Below are 16,884 nucleotides of genomic sequence, written 5' to 3'. Positions count from 1 at the left end.
AGGACCAGACACTTACATTGTTGTTCTGTTTTCTGCACCACTCAGTCATGGCTGTCCTCATATGTGAGGAAGTCCTGTAGGACCAGACACTTACATTGTTGTTCTGTTTTCTGCACCACTCAGTCGTGGCAGTCCTCATATGTGAGGAAGTCCTGTAGGACCAGACACTTACATTGTTGTTGTATTTTCTGCACCACTCAGTCATGGCAGTCCTCATATGTGAGGAAGTCTGTAAGACCAGACACTTACATTGTTGTTCTATTTTCTGCACCACTCAGTCATGGCAGTCCTCATATGTGAGGAAGTCTGTAAGACCAGACACTTACATTGTTGTTCTATTTTCTACACCACTCAGTCATGGCAGTCCTCATATGTGAGAAAGTCTGTAGGACCAGACACTTACATTGTTGTTCTGTTTTCTGCACCACTCAGTCATGGCTGTCCTCATATGTGAGGAAGTCCTGTAGGACCAGACACTTACATTGTTGTTGTATTTTCTACACCACTCAGTCATGGCAGTCCTCATATGTGAGAAAGTCTGTAGGACCAGACACTTACATTGTTGTTCTGTTTTCTGCACCACTCAGTCATGGCTGTCCTCATATGTGAGGAAGTCCTGTAGGACCAGACACTTACATTGTTGTTCTATTTTCTTCACCACTCAGTCATGGCAGTCCTCATATGTGAGAAAGTCTGTAGGACCAGACACTTACATTGTTGTTCTGTTTTCTGCACCACTCAGTCGTGGCAGTCCTCAGATGTGAGGAAGTCCTGTAGGACCAGACGCTTACATTGTTGTTCTATTTTCTTCACCACTCAGTCATGGCAGTCCTCATATGTGAGGAAGTCCTGTAAGACCAAACACTTACATTGTTGTTCTATTTTCTGCACCACTCAGTCATGGCTGTCCTCATATGTGAGGAAGTCCTGTAGGACCAGACACTTACATTGTTGTTCTATTTTCTACACCACTCAGTCATGGCAGTCCTCATATGTGAGGAAGTCCTGTAGGACCAGACACTTACATTGTTGTTGTATTTTCTGCACCACTCAGTCGTGGCAGTCCTCATATGTGAGGAAGTCTGTAAGACCAGACACTTACATTGTTGTTCTGTTTTCTGCACCACTCAGTCACAGCTGTCCTCATATGTGAGGAAGTCTGTAAGACCAGACACTTACATTGTTGTTCTATTTTCTGCACCACTCAGTCGTGGCTGTCCTCATATGACCACACATCTGTGTTGTTCTTCTCTCCGTTTCTCTCAATCCTGATTGCCCTCACGCGGGACTTAATGACAATAAGCTGTCGATGACACTTGTGGGGTGGTTTGCACGGTTTTACGTTCGTCGAAGAACACTTGTCTTTCACCAACATTAAGTTTGTCAGAGAATTTCCAAATTCCGGTGGGTATCACTTTCTTATACCTGTATGTGAAAATGCATTGAGACTAATATAGATCTTAGCATTCTGCTTTATGAACTACATACTTCCGGAAGTTCTCCACGTGCGAATGCAGCTATCTCTTTTATGGCGTTGATTTCGATAATCAAGTAAATCCACATAAATTGTGGTTAGAAACTGTGGCTAATTGAAGCTTTTATCTATGTCCTTTATTTTTGTTTAATCCAACAACAGAGGATACATATAGGCCTTCATAATTAATAAACCAATATTCATTCAATAAACCAAATATTCATTAAATGATTCAAATTATGTGCAAACTACATAAACAATTGTATTCACAACCAACAGAATAACCTACATTTTATGATTAAAACTGAAAAACTAAAATAGCATTAGGTACTTCAAAAATTAATTAATTATTATCTCTGGCCTAAGTATACCACTCTTCTTGTATCCACAAATACATATAGCTTTACTCAACCGAAAGTTAATGTGGCTGATTCTGTAATTCAGCTATTTTCATATAAAGCCATTCGTACCTTTTTTTAAATTAATTTTTGATGGTATATAATTCCAGACTTGGGTGTACAATGTGGACATTGTTTCATAGATGTCAATCATTGTTTTCACTAACTTTATACGAGTGAGGTCGTGACACGGACATGATACTTCAATTATACAACGCCTGTTGAATGCAGAAATCAAGGCGTTTGGTCATTTTCAAGTTTGACATTTTTCTTCATTGGAAAAAAAAACCCCAATTAATCTCAAGTTTTATTAACTGTAAATGTCTGTATTGTGGTAGTTTTCATTTTTTTTCAAACATATGTCACTGCCATTTACTTAGAAAACTGGATGTACTAACAGTTTATGTTGTCACTAGACTTACAAGCAGGTAAAAGCAGCCATGCGTGTTTTGACTATGGAACAGTAAAGTGTCTTATCTTAAGGTCACAAGATTTTAGCGGAAGATAACATAAAGAAAATTTCTCAGAGTAGAGGTTGAATCCATTGGTAAAGACGTCACACTATATTCACAGGTACTAAAAATGTTCCAGACTATTCAGCATTTTCTGTCCGAACAGCTGCTGGGATAGAATGTATATTCTATATCCTTCATCTAGGAACACGCAAGCGTTGCTTTATCGTATCTCTTGAGTGACCGTTTAAAGGCTAACTCCGGGACAGTTGGGGTCACATCTAAAACTCGGAACTAAAAAGTTGATTTTCCACACCAGAATTCCAACCAACCACTTCCTTAACGACAAATTGTGTCAGATTGTTCCCCTAGTTATATTATCGGACAAACTTGCTCTCCTTATTTACCTCCGATCTCAACACAAATTTTATCCTTTTCGCTATTAAAGTAGACCTACTTTAATCTTATCTGTCATGAATAATTTAATAATTTTATGTTGTTTTCCACCCAGTAACCCTTGTTCATCGATTTACACCAAATTATTCCCCATCCTGTATCAATAACTCAATCAATATCAATTACCATCTTTCTGCATCTCTTCTCCCCACTATGTTGTCTCCATTTCTCTAATGATATCATTGATTTTCACTCAGAAGTCATATTAATTTAAATCTGACACCCGCTTTGTGCACAATGGGTGTCAGATTTATATTCCTTTCCTATATGACTGTTCTCTTATACCACGCCATTTTATGTAGTTGAGCTACTCTTAATCTTAGATAAGAGACAATTATTGTCCAGCCGTTGGACGTTGTCCTTCGATTAAGCAATGTTATTGTTCAGTTTTCACTCTGATATCACACTGTTATCTTACAGCCAGCTAAAATGCCATTGATCTTCAACCGGAAACCATACTGTGTAATGGATGACAATTGTTCTTCAAGAAAACACCAACATTGTTCAGCCACCGATCATTACTCTTCGAGCATACGTCGAAGGCGATAGTATTCCAGTGTTACACCATTCTTGTCCAGATAATAGCAATTGCTCTTCGATCTGACACTATTCAGTATTGCACCATTCATGTCCTGACGATGATAATTCCTCCTCGATCAGACATCATTCAATATTACACCATTTTTGTTCAGATGATAAGAATTGCTCTTCGACCAGACACCATTCAATATTAAACCATTCTTGTCTAGATGATAATAATTCTCGACCAGACACCATTCAATATTACACCATTCTTGTCGAGATAATGATAATTACTCTTCGACTAGACACCCTAGACACCATTCAAAATTACGCCTTTCAGTATAACACCATTCTTGTTGAGAGAATGATAGTTACTCTTCGACCAGACACCATTCAATATTACACCATTCAGTATAACACCATTCTTGTTGAGAGAATGATAGTTACTCTTCGACCAGACACCATTCAATATTACACTATTCAGTATAACACCATTCTTGTTGAGAGAATGATAGTTACTCTTCGACCAGACACCATTCAATGTTACACCAGTTTTGTCCAGGTGGTGACAAACGTCTTCCAATATTACACCATCCTTGTAAAGATAACAATTGCTCTTCGATCATACACCATATCCATTATAAATTATATACTGATTCAAACTCATGGCCGTACGTTGGTTTGATGATAATAATGAAGTCGAGACATCTACAGGTAAATGCATTAAGCTTCACAAAGTACATCTACGTGGTGATGCCTCATCTTCATTATCTTCCTTATTGTCCAGCCTGTGCACCAGTACCCTTTAATCAGATCCCAGTCTTTTCTAGTCAGGAATAAGCTGAAAGTTTGTCTGACTTTGGACAAGGAGGTTTCTTGTGTCAGATGCCGACTTGCAATATTTATCCTCATGATGTAAATTGAATAATCGTACGTACAACATGTTAGCTGACGTCCGTAAAAAATATCTGAAACCCATCTCAATAGCTTACAATTTTTATCTGTAAATGGACAACATCGACAGCGTCGCTTTATGGGCAATATTTTGACCTCAACAAAAGTTCCTACAGATATGGTTTCATCGTTTCTTACGCCTTGAGAATAGTCTCTGCACATCTGGCTGTGAATTGCGTGCAGCGTTTAAACTTAAGTCCACACAGCGACTTCCATGTATCGCCAAGTTGTTTGTTGTTCCGCTGATATATTTTTGTTTCTTTTATCCAGCTCATGCGCCATGTGAACATCTATCAGACGTCTCTTTATCTACCCACTGACATACCTACCTAAAGGCTGTCTGGGTCCTGCACTAGACCCCCAGACACCTGGCGATGTGTCCACGCACCATTTCACCTAAACCAGACGGGGTCAAGGCAGGCCAGGTAGAAAATACAGGTTACAGATTTACACTGTCTTCCAACTATTCTCTTAATAGACATAGACCAGCAATTACGTACAACTCTAACTTACGGTCTTGTTTTGTTAAAAAGTTTTCCAGACCAAGGTATGACACCGTGGATGTCTGTTTGGGGGGCAAATATCAAAATATGGCCATCCTGTATGGCAACTCAATACTTCACACGTAATTTTATTTTTTTTTTTCACGCCATGTCCTTGTGATATGAAAAACTAAATTAAGCGGTTCCCATCCATTACCCCGTGTTTAACTGCAGTACAGTAAGGCAGGGAATGCCAGATTGATTTCCCAGCCTACGGTATCTTATACAATCGCATTGAGTATAAAGGTTTATAAGCCGGGAATTGTGCAGAAAGGGAGTCTAATTGTGACGTGTGAACGGGCAATAAAAATATCTACCCTCATAAATAATTCTTAAGGAGAGAAAGTGCATTCAGATATACACAAACGGATAAATACCTGAGATAGCATGGTTATAATGGAGATGTATAAACGTTACATACCATATACATGTATACGCGTCACGTGAACACATATAGTAATAACTACATAGGTCGAGCTTAGGCGCAGACACGCTAATCTTTTTGGTAGACGTTATCATGAACTAAACCCTCTGTAAACTAGATCGATGTTAGTCTCCACGAAAATTATTAAAAATCCGTGGAAATCGCCAAAATTTTCGTGAATTTGTCTTATATAATCACGCGCCATCGCCTTTTCTTCTGTAATTGAAATGATGCTTAGCGAGGCCAGATACAAATCGCTCCTTCGCTCTCATATTTTTTTGGGTGTATCCCACGGCTTACGTTATGAAAAATTGGTTTCTTTCCATTACTTCCTAATTATACCTTATATCGAGCAAACGTATGCAGTTATCAGCAGGTCTTGTGTCGTCTGTGAAGACTAAACCTCATATATTTGACGGATGGACATTCCAGGCGGACACTTTCACTGATCGGTCAGAGAGGCTCGTCCATATGAATTGTAACACAACCTTCCTACCATGGTTAATGTTTCGTTTTTGATGTTCTCACCACCACATCGAAAACCTTAACCGTCTCGAGTTCTCGCCACGATATGGTTGAAATATTGCCGATGTGGCGTTAAGACATAATTATTTATTCATTCATTCATTCCATAACCATGGCGTCTTTCCTCAAGACAAGGACGCGATACCTTAACATATGATGATTAAAAGCTGAAGAGACTATGCACTCTTGTTCAGCTTGCAGGTATGAATATATATATATTCTATTATTAATATATTATCAATAGCTATATATATGACTGTTCTCTTATTACCACGCCATATATCTCTCCTTAAGAATTATTTATGAGGGTAGATATTTTTATTGCCGTTCACACGTCACAATTAGACTCCTTTCTGCACAATTCCCGGCTTATAAACCTTTATACTCAATGCGATTGTATAAGATACCGTAGGCTGGGAAATCAATCTGGCATTCCCTGCCCTTACTATATATATATATATATATATTAATATCATTTGTTACGCAATTTACTATGGTTTTTGCCATACATTTACACTTCGTTGGGAAATTAGTCATATTAAAACTCTAAATATACAATATAACCTATGAGTTGAATAAATCGTAACTCTTACTTATAAACACTTTGAGCATAACATGAACACAATAGGAAGGTAACGAATATATAATGCTAAATCATACCATTAAAAAATTTTATTTACTGAATGCATTCATACTTAAATCACATTTATATGTATCATGATAGAATGTAAAAAAATTTGCCCACGGGGATTTTATTCAAGATACAATAGTCTTAAGATTCCATTTGTTAATTTATGGCAATAAAACATATCAGTAAATTTATAAGGAATACGATTACCTTATATGTATGTTTGTCTACACGAGGTTAGTTGGACATGCTCAAATTTTTGTTCCGTTCAAACTGGTTGACAAGCAATATCAAGAGTTAGATGTTTCCGCAGGGAATTTCTTCTTTTTTGCCTCTCTGAATAGGGAGTTCAGAAATGACTTAGTGAAACTGAAAGACCCCCTTTGAAAGTCTTTGCGTCAAGATTCTCATCTGAACCTGAAGTTTTGCTGAAGAATATACCTGTATATTTAAGCTTTTATGTATGTAGTAGATCTAAATATGCAAAGCCCACAATTCATATACGGTGAGTTAATTCGCTCCCTATAGCGTCTGAGGTCTGATGACTCGTGAGTGACTTGTCATCGCAGGTATGTCACTATATGATGTTTACAGACACACGGCTCGTTATAATTACATATGGTATAGGACAAAGACGCGATGGGGAAATTGCCAAACACCGGACATTGGTCCATGACAGATCATCTGAACCTTTACGACACCACGTCCTGATTAACAATAATCCGTATTGTACGTATCAATGCTCGCGACATTCCGCGAGACTAGCTGAATGTCGCGACAGACATCTGGGCGGTACAGCTGAGCATAATGACCGCTTATTCCTCACAGTGTACCAAAAGGGTTTATGCGTGAATCATAGGACTTGATAGATTTCACGGCTTTCAAGCAATCGGCCACGACAGATCGATCTGTCTATGTCACCAACGCTGTATTGCACGGTTGTTAAGATATTAAGAGGAAATCACTGCGTCCCAATGTTTGGCGGGCTGGAAAATATCACTTGGGCGCCCCAACTTGCCACGGGCTGTATTAAAGACACATAGACTCATATCTAATAGCAATGTATCATCTCTTCATGACAGGTGATTGGGCATTTAATATACATATTTCTTATTCGTTCACATATGAATTTTCATAAAAGTTTTCATCTACAAGACTGAAATGAATTCTTTATCGGATATCTCGAGCTAGAAAACGAAGTGTATAGATGCTAAACAACAGATAATTTCTGCAAACTAAGATTTTTCTCTGAATACAAAATGATTTTATTCCTCTCACAAGAGTCTGGGCAGATGTGGTCGTAAGATTTTAGGAAGTCCTGTCATTAGAGCATATATCAAACCTTAATAAAGAACAGCATCGTCACTGCATGGAAATATTCAGTACAGTGAAAACTGCATGGAATATTCAGTACAGTGAAAACTGCATGGGATATTCAGCACAGTGAAAACTGCATGGTATATTCAGTACAGTGAAAACTGCATGGGATTATTCAGTACAGTGAAAACTGCATGGGATATTCAGTACAGTGAAAACTGCATGGTATATTCAGTACAGTGAAAACTGCATGGGATATTCAGTACAGTGAAAACTGCATGGGATATTCAGTACAGTGAAAACTGCATGGGATATTCAGTTACAGTGAAAACTGCATGGGATATTCAGTACAGCGAAAACTGCATGGGATGTTCAGTACAGTGAAAACTGCATGGGATATTCAGTACAGTGAAAACAGCATGGGATATTCAGTAGAGTGAAAACTTTACTCAGAGTCAATTCTTTTCATTGCCAAAACAAATCTGAAAGAAAATAATTTTAAAAATATAATAATAATAATTAAAAACATTTAAACTAACATTTAACCACCTATTTTAAAACCTTTTCCAACCTGGAGGAACACTAGTCTGTGAGCAGCCTGCGATGGCTGTGGGTTTCCCCTGCGCTCTGTCTAGTTTCCTCCCCACTATAATTCCGTCATATAAGTCAAATATTCTGGAGTACAGTGTAAAGCACGAAATCAAATAAGTAATAAATTGAGGAACACATCAGTGATGAACTCCATATGGCAATTTCTTCAGCTTGTATTCAGTAAATCTTACGGAAGAGAAAAAGAAAGTCTGAATAGAATCTCTGAACTATTTAGCTATTAGATTCGTGTTTTACGCGGGACTAATGGGGTATACATGCATATGTATGCATCGTGTTGAATAATATCTCCTCGATTTATTGATTGGTATTTTACGCCGTTCTCAGGAATATTTCAGTTATACGACGGCGGCGAAATCGCCATGATGGATAGGCCGATATGAACGCTCGCCATTATAAAGCGCAGCTGAGATACATCGTTTGATTAACGACAACTTCCTTGTGTCTTTTCGGAATCAATGAAACTGTCGATTGCTTCTCTTACACTGTCTTAATTCCTTGGTTGGTTGTGTTGTTTTGGGAACTGGTCATGCGATTATTGATTAAAGTCCATTATTATATGCAAGACGAGTGGTACGACGATGTCTGTTATGACGGGCTAGGTTTACGAGATAATTTCACACATGTAATTAAAATATGCGAGACTCAATGTAATACATTATTTGATACCGATGTGTATCGTACACGTTTAAAAGAAACAAATCCTTGTATCCCTTCACTCGTAGAACCTCGTCTTCACTCGCATAGTTTTATACATACAAGCCTGACCCTTTAACTATACAACTTAATGGCGCACGGTATTTTTTGTATATTGTACCAATGTAACAGGGAAAAAAAACACAAATAATCCCACATTTGTTGTCGCCTTTTTTTGTCCGTGGTACCAACTTCAGGAAAAAAGGGTCATCTGAAAATGAAAATAAACCGCCAGAAATAATGGTGCCCCTTGTACCATGAGGACGGGACCACACTTCTTGTACATCGTCATTGGAAAGGTCAGAGATTAAAAAAAGAGGGCCGTGCTGGAAGTGACATTTTCCGTGTAGCTGTCCCACCTGTTCACACATTTATAATGTAACAAAAACACTTGCACCATTACATCACTCTCATCACCGGCGCTGTGGCAACACTAGCCCACGCGGAGGCGTGCTTCCATAGACTTCACATTCCACGGCTTCCCATTCACAATCATGGATCTGGGAATATCACCAGGCTCTGTCGCTCTGCCCTCTCCCCGTAAAATATGTCCGGGCACGTCTTTTGAAGAATTGGTTGGGGGAGGGTGATGTGATGAGCAAAGGTATGAGACGAATTATATATAGACAGACTACATACAGGTTAGCATCCGAAACCAAAACTAAAATGTTCCTCTCCGAAAGATTCTCTCAGCAGAAATAAAAGTGGAAGGGTTTGCTTGCTTGATTCATTGAATTATTGATTTATTTTTAGATCCATATGCAGGCCTTTTTCAAATTGTACGCCTATATGACGTGCAAGCTTTCATGTGTAAGGAAATGGGAGAACAGAGGCTTTCACAAGTGTGGCAAGTAACAGATTTACAGGTCCAGTGAATGCGATAATTGTCCAGATTTTACGTGTACCTATGCATATACTGTTATAACAATATATAAATATTGTTGACGTTGTTACGATGTATGCGACAAACGCATGTAGTTGTGTAATTTAAGCATTCAGGCTGCGTGTTTTTTCCCAGCATAATGCTGGGCGCCGTCCTTTGAGTGAAATGTTCTTGAGTACGGGGTAAAGCACCAGTGAAATAAATAAATAAATCATTACTGCGTGGATCCAGCAACTCATTCTGTAGCAGATTTATTCTTAAGTTTCTTCCATGATATCTTGCATAAATATGCAACGACATGACTCTGCATGTGTGAATTTCGATATGACAAGAAATAAACAATTATTAAAAAATTAAGGAGGATTATATATATACCCGTCGATATAAACTCTCGCTTCAGGTAAGAAATGTTTCCTTTAAGGTTATAATGCACCATGGAAACTGTTTGGTCAATTTCTCCATGCACATCTGTCATTCACGGATGAGAATGTAATGTACCACTATTCAAACAAATCCACTCCATAAATAAAATGATAAAAGATGGCTGTGCGTGGAAAAAAACAATTACAAGGTCACCTGACTCCAATCCAGCCGCATCCGCTACTTAAAGTTGCATCGCGGGATTCACAAATGTCAACAGTCGATGCATACATTGTGCTCAGATCCCCGCAGCTGCATATGATATAATCATGTTTGCACCTCAAATGTTTTGCCCTCAAACGATATACAAAACTTAAATGACATTCAAGAACGAGCGTCACTCCCATGAATGGATGGATGTATACGAGTTCAGTAACATATACAAGTCTAAATTATGTACAGATATATGTCGGCGCCATTTTAATTTCACAGGTTGTACACTGAACGCTTTAACGTCATTATTTATTTCCTTATTTGATTAAGCCGTACCGTATACTCAAGAATATTTCAAATTTTTTATGATGGCAGCCATCACGATGGTGGGAGGAAACCAGGACGAGCAAGGGTTAGACCCACGAACTCTGTATGTTGCTGGCAGGCCTTGCACGTATGAATGGAGAGAAGCCCGAATGAGCTGGACTTAAACTATGCTACTGTGCATACAGTGTATGGAAAAATCGCCCTATCCCTTTGCATGTTTCAAACCATACATCTTTCACAGCACCTTTATTTGTGATAGTTGTGAAATTTTGTAGTACCAGTATTTCAGAAAGATACTAAATGGGCATCCATTATGCAAATGATACAGCTGGATCATGTATTTCTCAATATACATCTACCGCGTTGATCCAAATATAGTCAACTGTACTTGACGTAAGACGTGTAAAAGTCGCGGCATACAGAGATATACTTAGGTAGACTGCTAGTATGTGTTTAGGAATCAAACGCAACTAAGTTATAGGCCTACCCGCGCTGATGCAATTAAAAGCCAGAATAGACGTCTGTCAATTTATAAAGCAAAGAACGGACCTGCGTTAATGTACTTTTATACCCTATACCAATAATCCGGACCATTGTCAATAAATAATCCTATGACATATTTTATTTATTTAGTTGATTAGTCATTTACACCGAAAGCTGGCCCGACCAGTACGGCGTAAACACCAATCAAATAAATAAATTCAAATCAAATAAACTGACACTGTATACCTAAATTATTTCTCAGAACTATACGATGGCGACAAGCATCGTAGTGGGAGGGAAACTCACCACCATCAGCAGGTAGCCTTATACTACCGATCTATGAAGCTTTGGTGTTTTAATTCTCATTTTTTTCTACCATGATTTATCCGGTGGGTGAAAGACGCATTCGGTGACTACATAGATAGTAGTAAGCGCACCCCCCCCCCCCCCCTTCTCCTCCCATGAGCCTTAGTTCGGTAGAAATTAATTTATTTATTTGTCTGTTTGTTTTTTCTATTTGATTGGTGGGTAAAGGAAACCGGAGTTGCCCGGAGTAACCCACTGACTTGAAAACCTTTCTGACCTTAGAGAGTGGCAGCCGAAATATCGAGAGCTGGAATCGAACCCGCGACCTCTTTGGTCAAGCGGCTGCATGTTAGTTGCGGCGAGCCGGCAATTTAAACATCTTTCAGTGAGGCCTAGCCCGAGCAAGAAAAATACCAGTTTTAGGCCTATGTATACGTATATATGTATAGTCTATAGCCTATTTGTGTTTAATTATTTCCAATCGTTCGCAGTAGGCCTCTAGCATATGTAGCGTATGGGCTTACCGGTAGCCTATAGCCCTGCGTACTACACCTGTAAACATAGCGACCATACATGAACTCAGCAAAACCCTACAAAAAGCCTATATACGAAGTGTAGAAAGATTCCATGCATGTACAGTCTATAGGCTAAGGCCTAACTGAATATTACGTGAAGCCTAGATTACAGGCTGCCTACATGTCTCGGCAGCATAACACCTGTCTGCGTGTGGACCGATAAAGTTTAGAAAAGTTAACGGCCCAAAAACGAAAAATCTTTTAACTGCATTTTTACAACCGAGTTTTTTTTACACAGACAAATAAGACCTACTGAAAGACACGGCTCTACATATTGTGCTCAGTTTATGATGGACAAGCATTTGTCCGATTTCTCAGCATATGAAAATAACAGCTTTTACTTCTCCAGTGCATGGACAGTTAACGTTCGGCAGTTCAGACGGTTTTATTTCGCCTGTCTGTCTCCAGTTTACGTGCAGCGGTTTGTAAGGGGAGCTTTTTGCGCGGTCTGTTTACGACCATAACGTCCAGCGATAAGAAACAAAGTTATCGGAGTACATTTTATTGTTGACATCTCGGAGCAGACTTGTGTCATTTCGGGGCGCTGACCTATCTTCGACATGGGGCAGGGCTTAAAGTGGTTGGCCCTCTAGCGGCGAAGATTGACAGCGCGAAAGAAAGACCCGGATGACGGGTATACCGGAAGGGAACCGCGGTATTAATCGACAAACCTTCGGGGAAGAGAAGCAGTTAGTTACTTGATTTCACAGCGATCGAGGCGCGTCCTGAGTGCGATGCGGCTTTACCGTAGAATGGTGACTGACAGGCTACACGGTCACCCTCATCGAACGACTCACAGGCCACTTTATTAAATCTCCAGCGCTGTCGGGCTCTCGGAGACTCAGTCTCTAGATGAAGGCATGCCCTACCGGGCCCAATGCCCGTGTCAGGGGCCCCATGCCACCCTGGTCTGCTGTTTTACCGCCTTTATTATTGTTTTACTAACTCAGGTTCAGCTCTCGGAGTCTATACTTTGTGGACCTTGCAATCCTCTGCTATGTGAAGAGCTAGTCGACTGTCCGAAAGGCATAACAACTGACCCGTGCGGTTGTTGCGAAGTTTGTTCCAAACTTGTGAACGAGACATGCGGAGGAAAGTACGGTCTACTGGGGCGATGTGCTCCCGGCTTGGAGTGCTTCATATCCCCGGAGATAGGACAGCCTATCACCGGACACGAAGAAGGGGTCTGCAAAGGTGAGTTGAACTTTCGCGTTACTGATCAACAGGTGATTGGAACAAAGTTTGGAAGCAGGTGTCGTTATTCGCGCTCCACATGTATTGAGTTCATGTTTGTAGCAGTTGATTTGTGTTTTTTGTTTCAGTCTGTATGGGTTCGTTATACAGCTCTGGTGAACTGTGTACCATGTATATTGTGTGTGACCTTAGAAAGCCTTCTTGATGTTGACAGAGTTCAAGTGGCTTCTTTGTTAATAATGGCCACAATTTCGCCATTGTAAATTTAACTTGAAATTTATTTAGTCCTTTATTCACTGTTGTGTGTAAATGCAGTCTTTGGTTATGTCTAAATTAGCCTGAAAATCTGGTTTAAGGATGGCTTATATTTACTCATACGCAGACTGCTGTCATTGTTGTGAACTAGATCTTACCCAATTATACAGGTTTAAAAGATGGATTTATTATTTTTTTGAATATTTTACTTATGCAATGGTGGCTTAAAAGGTGAAAGTACTTGTACCATGTATAAGTGTACAAGGCTGTGAATATAATACTGTTGCTTTAGTAATAGGATTGAATAGCAGTCAGGACTGATTGCATTTAAACTTTGCTTGTGATTTCAAAGAAAGTATACATATGTACTCCAGAATTAAATGGAGGGAGTATGATGACATATTGTGATAAATATGAACATATGTGTCTTTAGAGGTAAAACACGGATCAGTATTTATTTGTACTACATGTGATCTTTATTAGCACATTATAATTTCATTTCTATGCATATCGTACAAAAGCTGCACCTGCCTATTATTCAGTAATATACAATATGAATATAGTCAATACCTCTGCATGTAGCCATCCATGGGCCCTGGACAGCATGCTTTTATAGTTGCTACTCCTCCCAAAAAGGCCATAAGTTGAAGTCAGAGCCCTCTTTTTTTGATCACTCTAATCCTGCACTTTAAGGCTTGTCTCAGAGAGCGGTTGAAATCTAGCTTGGATGTCCTGATCATGTGAACAGTCTATATGTCAACTGCTGTTCTTCCCCGTACAACATCGTCATCGCTGATCAGACTCAGAAGTTATTGTTCTAAGCTGCGCTTAGGGAAACAATAGCCATGGGGCAAATTGACGACATATAGGTTTTCTTACAGGCTACTAAAAGTACTTTCTGCTGAATTCAGACAGAATTTTACAAGCAGAAGAGTTTGAGAGACCGCAGATCTATACTTTGTGCCTCAGGTGACCTATCTGCTCATTTTCCCGGATCTCGTTTGTTGCGTCACTTAGTTATTGCCTAAGGTGACATGAAAGATCTGTATGTATAAGCCTGCAGTGTACATGTATATATACATGTATGACTTTAGTTTTAATTAAGATTTTCATTTCCTGATCTAATAATAATAAAGCTGTGGTATGTTCGATGCTTATTGTCCATTGTTTTCTTAACTGTGGGTAATAAACTCTTGTTCAAGTCTTATTAGATCAGGATGATTAACAGATTAATTGCAGATATTTTTAAAATTATTATCATTGTTATATGTTATAAGTATTTTTATTTTTTATTGTTGAATTTTGTTTAACAATTGCGAACTGATAAAGTTACAGTAAGGCCAGTTACATGTATGCCATGTTAAAATAATGCTACGCTATTAATGCTAATGATGGCTGTATACATAGCAGCATGTTAATATACAATCCACAATGTAAAGATTTATTTGGTTGTTCCCTTTCACTTTAAAGACTTGGGTGTAATTTGAAGCATTTGTTTAAAGGCATTCAGGCCAAAGATGGCATTCATGTTGTTGTTTGTTCCTTCTTCTTCCACCTATAAAACTTTTGAAAAGTTTCACTGCCACTTACATTAGCATTCCTCTGTCTTCAGATTCGAAATATTTCATCACATTAGGTGCATTTTAAATGTATTCATTTCAGATAGGTTTCCTCTTGACTGTAATTTATGTTTTGTTTTAGTCTTATCTTTATTCATGTGAACATTTTTTAAGCCATGGTAGGTGTAATTTTGCATATCTTGTATGTCTGTAGCAGATCAAGACTTGGTACTTATGAGCATTGGGTGTTGTAAGGTTCGCAGTGCCCCTCTCAGCACCAAGCCTGAAACAGAAGAAGTTTGTTGGTGCGGTGCCATTAATTGATGATCTGTTGTATGCTGTAACTCACTCGCTTCCATGAAGACAGTCAGTTCAGAGTTTAACCTTGTAAACACTGCACCAAAGCAAACAAAAAAAAAGACAAAAAAACATCTCAGTTGGCTGAAAACGTGAATTGCATGTTTTTCTGCCCAGTTTATAAGGGTATTTGTTTAGGTTTGTCCAATCCGTCCTTTGTGGTCTGTTGATTCCAGACTGCAGCATTTTTTTTTTCTTTGCAAAAAAGTCATTTTGCATCCTTTCTGCAATTCAGGTTGCGTGCTGTTTTCTTCGACTGTGACATAACAGTTGTGTGAGTTCCTGCAGCATAGATGCTGTATAGGACTGGCAGGCTGCCATGTGGTTAGCATGGCATGTGTATGTGTCAGCAGACAGATTCGACCCAATACCTGGGCTATGAATGAGTCAACAGAACGCAAGTAGAAGGGATGGCACCTAGTCCAAGGCTTGTTTATGCAGAAAGGCCCTTGCCCACAGCACATGTTGTTGCGTGGTCTTATTTGTGTAGTGTCTGTATTTGTCCGTCTCCTGCTTCCTCAATCAATTTGGTAGGGACGGGGCCAGGATTTAGTTTTAAGACATCAGCACCCATGATGTGTAAGCCAAGGCTTCAGACATACTGTGTAATCAGCATGCAAGCCAAGCATACAAATAGCCGATGACAGACTTCAGCTAGCCATTGACATGTAAGTCAAGGCTTCAGACATACATGTACTCTGTCCTCTGCATGTAAGCCCAGGCCTACAAATAGCCGATGACAGACTTCAGCTAGCCATTGACATGTAAGTCAAGGCTTCAGACATACATGTACTCTGTTCTCTGCATGTAAGCCCAAGCCTACAAAAAGCCGATGACAGACTTCAGCTAGCCATTGACATGTAAGTCAAGGCTTCAGACATACATGTACTCTGTTCTCTGCATGTAAGCCCAAGCTTACAAATAGCCGATGACAGACTTCAGCTAGCCATTGACATGTAAGTCAAGGCTTCAGACATACCTGTACTCTGTCCCCAGCATGCAAGCCAAGCCTACAAATACATGTAGCCTAGCTAAGGACATTTAAGCCAAGGCTTTAGCTGTGAAGTGTCGCTATAAAGTTTAAGCCCAAGGCTTCAGCAAGCCAGTGACATGCAAGCCAAGGCATCAGCTACATGCAGCTCATATGTAAGCTAAGGTTTCAGCTAAGAGTTGGCATGACACTTAAGCCAATGCATTGATCCGCCAATGGTGTGCTAGCCAAGGTTCAACTATTAAGGTCTCACCATGACATGTAAGCCAAGGTTTGACTATTACGGTCTCAGCATGAGGTGTAAGCCAATGCTTCAGCTAGAAGTATAACTACCTTGTGTATACCAAGGCATCAGCAAGCTCATCATGTGTAAGCCAAAGCATC

At 39.4% G+C, this 16,884-nt stretch overlaps 1 protein-coding gene across 1 annotated transcript in view; it reads left to right on the top strand.

The window, feature by feature from the left end:
- The first annotated feature begins 12,841 nt into the window (after positions 1–12,841).
- The window catches only part of LOC135467111 (cysteine-rich motor neuron 1 protein-like), a 73,770-nt gene continuing 69,727 nt past the window's right edge, over positions 12,842–16,884 (top strand). The window contains 1 exon segment of the mRNA XM_064744871.1: positions 12,842–13,338. Coding sequence (XP_064600941.1) covers positions 13,005–13,338 — 334 coding nt within the window. The 5' untranslated portion in view covers positions 12,842–13,004.

Source organism: Liolophura sinensis, chromosome 6 (assembly GCF_032854445.1).
Source record: "Liolophura sinensis isolate JHLJ2023 chromosome 6, CUHK_Ljap_v2, whole genome shotgun sequence".
Taxonomy (NCBI): Eukaryota; Metazoa; Mollusca; class Polyplacophora; order Chitonida; family Chitonidae; genus Liolophura; species Liolophura sinensis.
The sequence above is the reverse complement of the archived record's forward strand: the minus strand, read 5'-3'. Positions and strand labels throughout refer to the sequence as shown.